This window comes from Physcomitrium patens, chromosome 1 (assembly GCF_059467195.1).
Source record: "Physcomitrium patens ecotype Gransden chromosome 1, ASM5946719v1, whole genome shotgun sequence".
NCBI classification, from domain to species: domain Eukaryota; kingdom Viridiplantae; phylum Streptophyta; class Bryopsida; order Funariales; family Funariaceae; genus Physcomitrium; species Physcomitrium patens.
Window position 1 is genome coordinate 3,954,028 of NC_143410.1, and position 11,086 is coordinate 3,965,113.

The 11,086-nt window shown below is 39.0% G+C and overlaps 1 protein-coding gene across 3 annotated transcripts; it reads right to left on the minus strand.

Moving 5' to 3' along the window:
* Nucleotides 1–1,322: 1,322 nt before the first annotated feature.
* On the minus strand, nucleotides 1,323–4,779 carry LOC112291616 (uncharacterized). Of its 3 annotated transcripts, none has more exons than XM_024539296.3 (4): nucleotides 4,632–4,779; nucleotides 3,567–4,192; nucleotides 2,953–3,225; nucleotides 1,323–2,685 (listed from the first exon to the last, which is right to left on the minus strand). In XM_024539296.3, the coding sequence occupies exons 2-4, from the start codon at nucleotides 4,182–4,184 to the stop codon at nucleotides 2,317–2,319; spliced, it is 1,260 nt and encodes a 419-aa protein (XP_024395064.1). In that variant the 5' UTR covers nucleotides 4,185–4,192; nucleotides 4,632–4,779; the 3' UTR covers nucleotides 1,323–2,316. The 3 variants fall into 3 exon arrangements, with proteins under 3 accessions (XP_024395064.1, XP_024395053.1, XP_024395072.1); XM_024539285.3 differs by having other exon boundaries at nucleotides 4,464–4,694; XM_024539304.3 differs by lacking the exon at nucleotides 4,632–4,779 and having other exon boundaries at nucleotides 3,567–4,320.
* Between the last annotated feature and the right edge of the window lie 6,307 nt (nucleotides 4,780–11,086).

Here is an 11,086-nt window from a genome sequence, read left to right on the forward strand (position 1 = left end):
TAAAGTATAATATATTTTTAAAAAATTGGCACATATAACTCAAACTTAATGTATAAAAACTATTTTTATAAACAATATGTAAAATTAAAATATAAAACTAAAAAAATACCAATAGTAAGTATCTTTTAGAATAATATAAAATCTTTCAAAATCTCATAGCAATTTATAATAGTTTTTATAAATCTTCAAAAACTTATATAATCTTTTATAATTAAAGATTTTGGAATCACTTATAATTATTTAGAAGTTTCTATAAAGAATCTATAATCTTTTGAAAGCTTCAATGGTTGTCTAGGATATTTTATAATTCTCAAAAGGTTTTTATAAAAAATTCTTGTACTTTTAACATATTCCATGGTTTTTAGAACATATAGAGAACATAATTGTCATAGTATGAATGACAAGGCAACAAAAAGGGACCTCAACTTTGTTAATACAAAAATCAGAGCAATCCAAATATTGCCTAGTTTTTAGTCTTTTTTCTAATATCTAATATCTAATCTAATATCTTATTTTTCTTGTAATTCTTAATCTCTTGATTCTTTCTTTTTGCATCTTTTATTATATACTTTAACTTTTAAAAAAATATATATGATAACATTACATAAACACTTATCTTTTATAATTGAAATTTAAAAATCAATCATATAAATTACACCACTATATATGTAAAATAAGAAGTATAGATCACAGAAAAGATTTTATTGGGCTTTTTAGGAATTTTGTTTTTGTACTCTATGCCGCACAAACTTTAGGAGATACACATAACATTGCTTGGACACTCCAACCTAGAAAAACAAGGGAGAATTGAACTTTGGACATGTCATTCATGACGTGGACATCTGCTTCCATGAATTTAATGATAAAAAAAAATCTAAAAATTTTAGGAAGTTGGAAAGAGGAAGAGTGAAAATGCATCATTGCTTCGCCAATCAGGCAGAAACTGACGGGCTTCCCTCGTTGTTTTCCACTACAAAAACCTTGAAATCCCAATTATGGCCACATGCATCGTCAAATTTCAGAAATCCATGCTGTGTGGCACCGTGCACAATACACTGCAAAAACACAAACCATGCAATGGAAAAACGAATCAGACACAACGTCATGGGCCTTGCATCTTCAACATACAAAAACATTTTTTTTCCATTGCGGACAATTTTCAACATTGTCTTACCATATCACATCAGATTCCGAATCAGCAAACATCATGTTCTCAGCCAGTTCTATTGAGCTTGCTCACCGATCATCACCACAGGATCCAGTTCATCTCTTCATCAGTTTGCAAAATGAACATATCTACACACAAGTGGAGGACGATAATATGATCTTCAACACTCCATAATGAGGAATAAATTACAATAATATTAAATGTAAAACTTCCCATACGAGGTAACAGAGTCATGAAAACCCTCTCAGCAAAAGTCACTGTCATCATCAGCGTAAGCATGAGCCTAGCTGTCCTGCTCGCCTGTTTTCACCGATCCATGGTCTATTTTCGATCCACAAGCTTCGATGATCCGTCACAAGTATACTTCTTTCATGGCATAGCTTCCGGAAGGGTGTAGACTAACATTTAGGTTCCTTTCAGACGGCGATTTGACGGCTTTTCTGGAAAAGGGTAGGCGACTAGTAATGTAGTGGAAGGCAAATACATGGATGGTGGCAGAATTGTATACCAACACTCATCTCCTTCAGAGCATCAATGTTGAACCTGAAACAGCATTATGACACAAACGCTTCTTCGCAGTGCTCGCAAATGCTTCACTTCATACATCTAAGGTGCAACCCTCCTGAGGTTTTCAGTTTGGTGAACTCAACACGTTCAGGTAATGAACTTTTCATCCAAAAGATATCTGAAAGAATGCTTCCCGCTTCTTCACTGAATCTGGTAAGCTGAACATACTTGAAATGCAGATTTCATCGCAATATCTCACAGTTTCCCATGTACTCGGAAAGGCTTAGCTAAAGCAGACCACCACTCGTTAATGCTTTAATGTGACTTGAGAACATAAGCAATGATACCAGGGCATCCCTCAGAACGCTGACATGACTAATGACAAAGGAGTTTTGTGCCGACACCTGAAGATTCGGAGATCGTTTCCAGAGCTGACACTGCAAAGGCTCCAAGCAGTAACACCTCCACTGAGGGCTATGTTTGGGAGAACTGACTACCCAAACACCGATAATTCAGATATGAAGCCACAAGCAGAGCTGATAATTATTCAACCATTCCTCTAAAAACGACACTTCAACCTGGCCTCTGGTACACCACTCAGGAACCTGAATACAACAAGAGCTTGAAAGAAGGCATAACACTCAGGCTTTCATGGCTTCCTGTCGCAAACGTTCAGCTTCCTGGGATTTCTTAAGCTCCTCGTCTGCAGCATCTTTAACAGCTTGCTCTGTGGCAGCTTGTTCTGCCGCAGCTGCCTCCCGTTCCTGTTTTTCAATCCTCTCCCTTTCACTGGCCTGTTTATGTTCCCATTCCCGTCGAAGGTCATCCTGTTCCTCTTTTTCATCACGTTCCTCAAATTCCTTCTGAGCGGCCATAGCTTTGACAATAGGATCTCGAAGGTCAGAAATGAGTCCTCCACCTACTCGGTACTCATTCTCATCCCCAATTAGGTAAACCCGGTGATCAGCACCAATTGTTGGAATATCCACTGCAAGCAACTTAAAATCATACTGCACATTACCCAGATGCCCATAAAAGTCAGATATCAGTAAATGTGCTTTTAGCACTTGAAATGCACCTCACAAAACCCTGTTGTGTCACTCAACATAAGAAAGTAAGGTAAATAAATGACGATCAACAATCGAACATGCCAGTTTCAAGTTTCAATAAGACGAATGGTAGCAAAGAAACCAAATTAGCAAAACAAAAGTTAGCATGAAGAAACACATGAGAGGATGATGATGACAGAATAATTAATGGTGTAGTGACAATTAGACCTGGCCTCCCTTCTTCTTCACTTCGATGCTCACGAGCCCCTTCCTCTCTGCTCCAGAGACGGGGAATATGATAAAACAGCGCTTGTTGCTCAGTCGAGGTCTGAAGCTTTTAATTCTTAGATCTCCTCCAGACATGATATAGGCACGCAAGTCGGTCCCTCTTAATGGGGCACCCATTGCTTCTAATACTGGTGCCGAGGTATTCAATTTCCTCATCGCAATACGATAAACGGCATCCGGCTTGATGGTGACCCTGGACCTCAACCAAATTCCCTAAAATCGCCAAGATAAAAGTTAGGTCCTGGAACAGAGCACTTCTTGGGTTTTAGGATTAAAAGGGTACAATGAAGCGTGCATTACAGCAGGATTCCTAGGGTTGTCCAAGCATCAAGATGTCGCCAATAAGAAATCGTCAACATCATAAACCTGGAAAATAATGATGATAATCAATACAATTGCTAATATATAAGAAAGGAGAATTCAGTAGTAGGGTAAAAAATATCACGTAGCTCAAGAGCTTGACGCTAATCGAAGAAGCTCAATGACATGTCGACTACCGTATTCAGATTAGAGATCGCATTATGGAAAGGAAAAAAGAAAGAGGGGCAGCTTACCCCTACGGTAACCATGGCAGCGGCAAGAGCCAGAAAACCAAACTTGGCCATACCCTCAGAAAGGTTGACGAACATGCTAGCAATCCCAAACATGATGCGCCATAGAAGCAAACAAACCCCAAGCCCTACAGCCCCGACCACAGCCAAGTAGTTTCTCTTCCAGAAGGCCTCCAACTGAAGCCCCAACGCTTCCCTGTACCCGATCACGGTTTTCTTTGCCGTATTCACAGGCTTCCAAACGCTCTCAGGTGCCCTAGAAGAGCCAGCCCCCTTGGCCATCACTGTATTCTTTGCCTTCGCAGTGGCACCCTTGAACTGATCCCGTAACGATAACAAATTGAAATTCCGTCGCCCCAGCAATGCTAACCCCTGCTGATGCTTCTCTCCCAAACTCCCCTCTCCAACCCATCTGGCTACGCCGCTGATCCCTCTCCTGGCTCCGATCCCAAGCAACGATTCCACCCCCAAACCCAATTCCGCACTCCGCTCCAGCCCTGTCTTCTTCAAGCCTTCCTCAACCATTCCATTCGGAAATGCCGGCCTCTGGGAACTCCTCCTCAGTGCGATCAAATAATCAGTCGCTAGGGTGAGGCCCTTCCTCCGAGCCAGCATCGCCATGATCGCTCCTACAACGAATTAAAATTATTCCTTCAGCCCGAAACCTCGCCACAGTCGCATCATTAAACAAAACATCAATCATGCTCGAGAACTTCACACATTGAAGCTACACCACTTCATCATGATGTCTAAATGTGCCCTCGTTTTTGGCTTGTGTTCAAGCGCCCAACTAATCGCAATTGAAATGCGTCCAATTACCTCTACATTTGGACCGGTTAAATCACGCAAATCACAGATGAGCAGGGATGATTTGGGCAGAATAGTGTAACGAGAAAATACCGTGGCTTGTCCTACAAACGACGGAGTAAATAGGAAACGTAGGAATCAACTGTCACTTGAAACTTGAGCACCACAAGAAGTCGAGGAAGAAACAATGCAACGCCTACCCTTTCAAATGAGAATCCATAGCATATGACACAAATTCGGTATGTCGTAGAAAAGGCTTACGGTGATCGGCAGGGCACCGCTCAAGCGCGCCGGTGAAGCAGGTCAAGTAGACATGGCCGGAAATGATATTTTACCAAGTTAAGCACTATAGCATGTCGTTTGGTGTCCCGAAACACTAGATAATGGTGTCCTGATAGGAACCCAGAATGTGCGCAATTTATGGACTGGTCCAAATACGAACTCATCACATTTCATTACCTCTTCGTTAATTCCTTTTTTGTAATTTGATATGTTTTTTTCAGTGATTTTTCAATGAACTTCGTAACTAAAGTATAATTTCTGCCACTTTTGCCCTACGCAGTGACCGCTTCAGTTGAGTTGGTCTTCCGCCTTGTAAAGTTATGAGTCTGTGAGGGTCGTCCGACAGACTGAGGGTTGTTCGTTTGTTGGATATGGACGAGAATGACAGATTTTTTTTATTGCTTGGAGGATTGGGATGGTGGCGGTTCTCTGTGGATGTATGTCAACTCTCGCACAATTTCTAGACATTCTTAATGTTAACCGAGGCTCATCAGTATCCCTTGAGAGAGATATGTGATTCTTTTGACAAAACTTGGGTTTCCATGCTCGACGTTGTACAAGCTGACCATTAATTTGTTTCGACTCTGTTTCATTTCTCGCAAAGATTTGAGAGCACCTTATGCCAGACTCTTATTAGTTAGCAAAGACGACAAATTAGGGTTTATCCTGACAAACATCAACCCTTGAGATAATTGCTTCCGCCTCATTTTCTTGGATCTGATTGGTTCATGTCGTGTAAATGCGCTTCTTAGAATTTGAGGTTAATGTGCACTCAAAATGAACACAACTGCTAGTCTGAATGTGTTGGAACGCGGAGGGTTTTTGGTATACGCAGGAAGTACTCAGAACAAAGGGTTGGATTGATGAACTGGCATGGTTAAAACTGGAGCACTTTGTGTCAACGAATTGAAACCAGGAAACCCGAGATTTGGAATTGCCTTTTGCTTAGGTCTTAGCTGGTTGGTTTCAAGTCTATAATTGGAAACGGACTTTTGGATACTGAAAAGTCATCGAGGAGCATTGGTGGTATTTGTAAATGTGTCTACAGGTATGGAGTAATGCAGCTATTGGCTACCCTTGTGTGGTTAGAAGAGCAGCATTCTGCAGCAGGAGTTTGAGATGCAAAAACTGAAAGAGAAAGTTCTCATGCAGAGAAATTTATGTGAAAATGAGATTGGATCTGAAAAATATGTTCCCAGCCTACTTGCAACGTGCAAAGGACAGTACGTGCAATGTTCCAAGTCTAACAATGACAACAACCAAATCTTATAGTAAGCATTGTTTGACCCTTTGCTTGATTCACGTTAGATTTTTACATCTCTTCAATATTCTCTTCAGCTTCAGAAAACGTCTTCCAATTTTTCAATGAGCACATGTGGATTCGTTGACATGTTTAATCATACCATTTTAGTCATACCTCTTAGAATTTAATCGAGGTGTAGAGTACATCACAGCTAGAAGTTTCATAATTTGAGAATCTTTGCAGCTGAAATAGGTCACAAGCCAGTGCAACACAGATTCACGTTCTCTCTACAGTTTGAATGAAACGTCAATCCAGATCGGCAATGCTGCAGCGATCCAATGGCAACTGGTTTAAATTTTTTTTCTCTTGCAATTGGAGGTTTTCATCTTTTTGCAGAGAGTTGTATAGAACTCCTGTAAATAGATTTGGTGTCGCTCAAGCGATGATGGACGTAAAATAGGTTGAAGATGCTGTCTCTAGTATCCTGATGATAAATTGGTTATGTAATTCAGTTGGGTGAACCGCTCGATGAAAGAAGAAAATATTGTAGAATCTTAGGGCAGATTTGATGTCGAGTTTGCACTCACAAGCTAGTTCCGGGAATCACAGGTTCATGTCGTGGTGGTATGGTTTAAACTTTCGCCTTTCGCTTGGATGATTCTGGCTCAGTCCCCAGCCACTGCGCCGCTTCTTCTTTGTCTACCTACCCCATTTCTGGATAGTATGATGTTTGGACATTGCATGAAGATATCGCAGGGATTTCAAGTTGTGAAGAGAGAGAACATCTCAATTGCTTAGTCTAAGGTGGTGGAACTTATCTGTTCCAGTATGTATTTGAATAGGGGCACAAAGTTTTATTTCCTTTGCGTCGTAATGATATCTTCATTTTAACGTAAGGGGAAAGCCTTGTTTGTCATCTATTGATTGATCGTCCCTCGCTGACAAGGGTAACCATTCAACCTCATGCATTGCACTATTTCGGAGTATCTTAAGATATTTTCAAGCCAATCGAGTACAGACCACGTGTCTTTTTGTGGATTACCTCCAGAGAATGATGAGCAGCTGGCATGATAGTTCGGCAAAGCAACACTTGGCCACGCTCTTTCAGCAGCATGGTAAGTGGCTACACAAGGCAAAATACTCCTTTTGTCTGCAAAGTCTAGAAATGCTTGGAACTAAGGCATTTTGATGTACTATGTTGTCTTAGCTGTTGAAAAACTGCAGAATAATGGAGGAGAAATTCATGAAATAGGTGAGAAAGCTTAGCTATAGTTTTCTGAGCTCTACTCGGTGGAAAAGCGTTTTATCCATCATGTTGTGTTGCAATGGTAGCGTTATGTTCCAATGTGAACCTGCCATTGAAGGAAGCATTGTCTGCTACATCTCTTTCCAACTCCACTTACAAAGACAGTCACCGCTGTCAACACTATCTATCGTTTTCCGCCTCCCAATGTGCCCACAAATGTGTAACTGCAGGTACCGTTTCTCTCCCTCCCTCCCTCTCTCTCGTTCTCTCTCTCTCTCTCTCTCATTATTAGCAATGTCTAATTGCTCAAGTTTTATTTATGTACCTGATGCCCAGACAGAAAACAAATGGAACTGCAGCAATGCGTTTGCGTACAATGAACTCCACTGTCAACTTTGTACCCACTCTCAATCAATCATCTTTGAATGAAGTCCACTTCTGAGAGGGACAACTGGGGCCTGGTGTTTCAGCATGAAACTCATAATCCACAATGTCTGGTCTCTGAACTCATGGCTGTTACACCACAACCCTTCGCAAGGGCTCCTGTCCATGTTCCTGATTCGCAACAAGGTTATGTTGAGCATGCAAGAAACTTGACTAGCGCCCAATTTTGCTACCACATCCCTGTCGATATGCCATTGAGCCGCAGTTTAGGTTGAACTTCCACTTTCACAAATGCCGAATCTGGTGGGAGAAGTAAAGATACAGACAATGAAGAAGAAACAAAAGGCTTTGTAAAGGAGGGGCAGCTGACACAACCCAAAGTATTCACGCTGGGCTAGCCTGGGTCAGCTGACCTCAACTCAGTCCTGCCCGGCCCAGCCCGGCCCGGTCCGACCCGGCCAGTCACGCTTTTCCCCTTCAAATAAATTCTAGCCGCAGCGAAGAGGATGTCAGCAGCCTCCATAATCCTACACTCCCCCAGAAAAGCCTGCACAACGAGACAACCGCTTCCTTTTGGACAGAATGTCCACTGCTTGGGATGAATAAGAGAACGCATATATGGATGAGTATTCTGAATGATTCATCCAGACGATGCGGTCACCAACTTCTCCTTGTCGTTGTCCGTGCCTAGGCCCGTACCTGTGTACCTGGTGGTAGGGCTGGGTTGGGGGTTGCCAAAGTGGAGATCCGCGACAATAGGAGGGCAGGCTCGGGGTCCCATTAGGGGAACATGTTCCATTTGTTTTCTGGGGTTTTCCGGGCTGGGTGTGCCCCGTTCCCCTTCTTCTAGAACTTACGTTCCCTTCTCATCCTTCTCTTCCTTCCTCCTTCCTCCACTGGAATAATAATAACCAACGATGAGGACTGGTTCCGAAGTTGGATTTTTTTTACCTAGGCGTCAAAAAAGTGGTCGTTATTGGTTAAGAGGAATTCTACGTTGTTTGAAAGAACTGATTGAGGAAGAATAAAGGGAGCAAGGACCTCTAATGTTGGAATATCTCAACTTAAGATTTTTCAGCTATCTCGAGGGTTTTTTTTTTTTTTTTTTTTTCCTTTTTTTTTTTTTTTTTTTGGAATACAAATATTTTTTTGGTAGAGAAATAAGGTTCTAATGTGCTCCAAAACAAACAAAAAAAAACAACATATATATATATATATATATATACATATACACACACTACAGGGGTTTAATTGAAAAAAATTAATAAAGATGTATTTTCATTTGATCCTTGAACCAACACATTGACTTGGCCAAAATTGTTTGTAAAAACACATTAAACCACCACCAACATCATCCTTGTAAAGTTTGCCAATCATTGGTGGGCTTGGAATGGACTTGGAATCTTCTACAGGAAGAATGGTTGTTTTTAGGTTTGTGCAAGGGCGGTTTAGGGTAAAGTCTACAGGTTGGTTCAGGGGCATGACACAACTTAAGGTATTTCAATGTTATTGCACCAGTGATTCTTATTCTACTTTTAATCTACTTTCATTGGAGTATGTTATGTAGAAAATTTCAAATTCAATTCAAATTCCTTCGTGTATATTGAAAATGGTTGTGTGTAGTTGGACTATTCAAAGATTGTTGAATGTTCAGAGGAAATGGGCAGGGTCCAAATCCAGTTTTGGGTTAGATCCAAAACAGTGTACACCTTTAAAAGGCAATGGCAAAAAGCTTCTTTGTAGTGGCCTGAAGTATCCTCCCGCAATTCCTAAAAGCCATTGTATAGCTCAACTCCAAAGCTCTCAATCCATCAAAAAAAATCCTACTACTTTTCTCTTTCCTCTCTTCCTTAAAAATTTTCTTTTTGGAGGCATTCCTTGTTATTGATGTTAAAACATGCTGAGATGCATTCATTTGTCAGCATGACATTTACCTTTAGTCCATATTCCCATCCATGAAAATGCCTTCTATACTTACAAAGTGGTGGCTGGGAAGACTTCACATCAAAAACAGACGTACAGATTATTTATTTCAGAACCATGGTCGACTAAAGCAACAATTGGTTCATCTATATCTCCTACTTTCACCAATACCTCAGTAGTTGCCCTTGTCCAATGCTTTCGAGTATAATGGCTCAAAGTTTCCATTTCCTTGTCACTAGAATCTTCGAAACGTACTCGTTGATTATACCCATTCTTTTCATTTGTTGGTTGCTTGTAACCAATATCAACCTCTTCTTCATCTCTATATATTCTTGCATCAATAGCATGACTCATTCCAGTTTCGTCCATTAATTATCTTTTTCGCTTAATGCTGTCAATGATGACATCATGAAACTCCTTCTTTACAATTCCCAAGACTTCTTTCAATGTGAATTCCACCTTAGCGTTTAATATACGTTCTTCCAACACCCCTTTCAAATTTGTTGCCGCTTCAATGTCAGAAAGTAGCTTATAAGCAATTGATTTGTCTTTATCTTTTGTCTCCTTTGTTTTTTCTCCCAATGATGCTGAGATATCCTTTACAGGCAATTAAAGTAGAAGAGGTTTTAGATTTAAGGCAATACCAAAAAAATTAGAATATTTTATATATTAGTATAGTTAAGATATTAATGAATATATATTAGAGATGTATAAGAATTTTAAAAGTGCATTAGAATTTATCTTTATTTTTTATTAATGATATTCTTCAAAACCAAGGATTAAATATTAAAAATGAGATTCTATAAATTAAGAAGAAACAAGCCCAAGAATTAACTTTTAGAACTCATTTACAAACATGAAAAAATCAACAACTACCACATTCATCTTAAGAGTTGTCATTTGTAGAATTATTAAATAAAGGCCTTAGATTATCTAAACTTATAAAATATTAAAATTTCAATTAATATCCTTGAAAGAAACTTGTTCTTTTTTAAATAGATGGCAAGATATAATGTATTTGGTATCATGATCTTAGAAGAGATTCTTGATGCTTAGTGATATTGTTGAAAGGTGAAACTATACTTAATAGAATGTAAAATGTATTATTTGAAGGAAGCTATAAAGGCCTTAATAATGATCAAATAATTCAAAAGTCTTTTTGTCATAGTATAAAATATTATTAATGGTTAAAAAGATTGTTAACCTTAGAAATAATAATTAATAAAGATATTATTAAGAAGATGTATTATAAAAAAATGAGAAGGTAATAGACTAGTATAAAAGAAGAAAAGAAAGAGTAAAAATTTAGTATACAAAATCAAGTTATAGAAACAACTATAAATAAGGTTAGAAAAAACTTATAGATGTTTGAAGACTAGATTGAAGAAGATGAAGATAAGATGAAGTTTATAAAGATATAGATGATTGAAGAATTAAGTGGAAGATAAAATAGACATGATTATAAAAATAAGAAGGTAATAGACTAGTATAAAAATAATTTATATAGATGTTTGAAGACTAGTATAAAAAGAATTCATATAGATGTTTGAAGATTAGATTAAAGAAGATGAAGATAAGATAAAGTTTATAAAAAGATATAGATGATTGAAGAATTAAGTGAAAGACAAAATAGACATG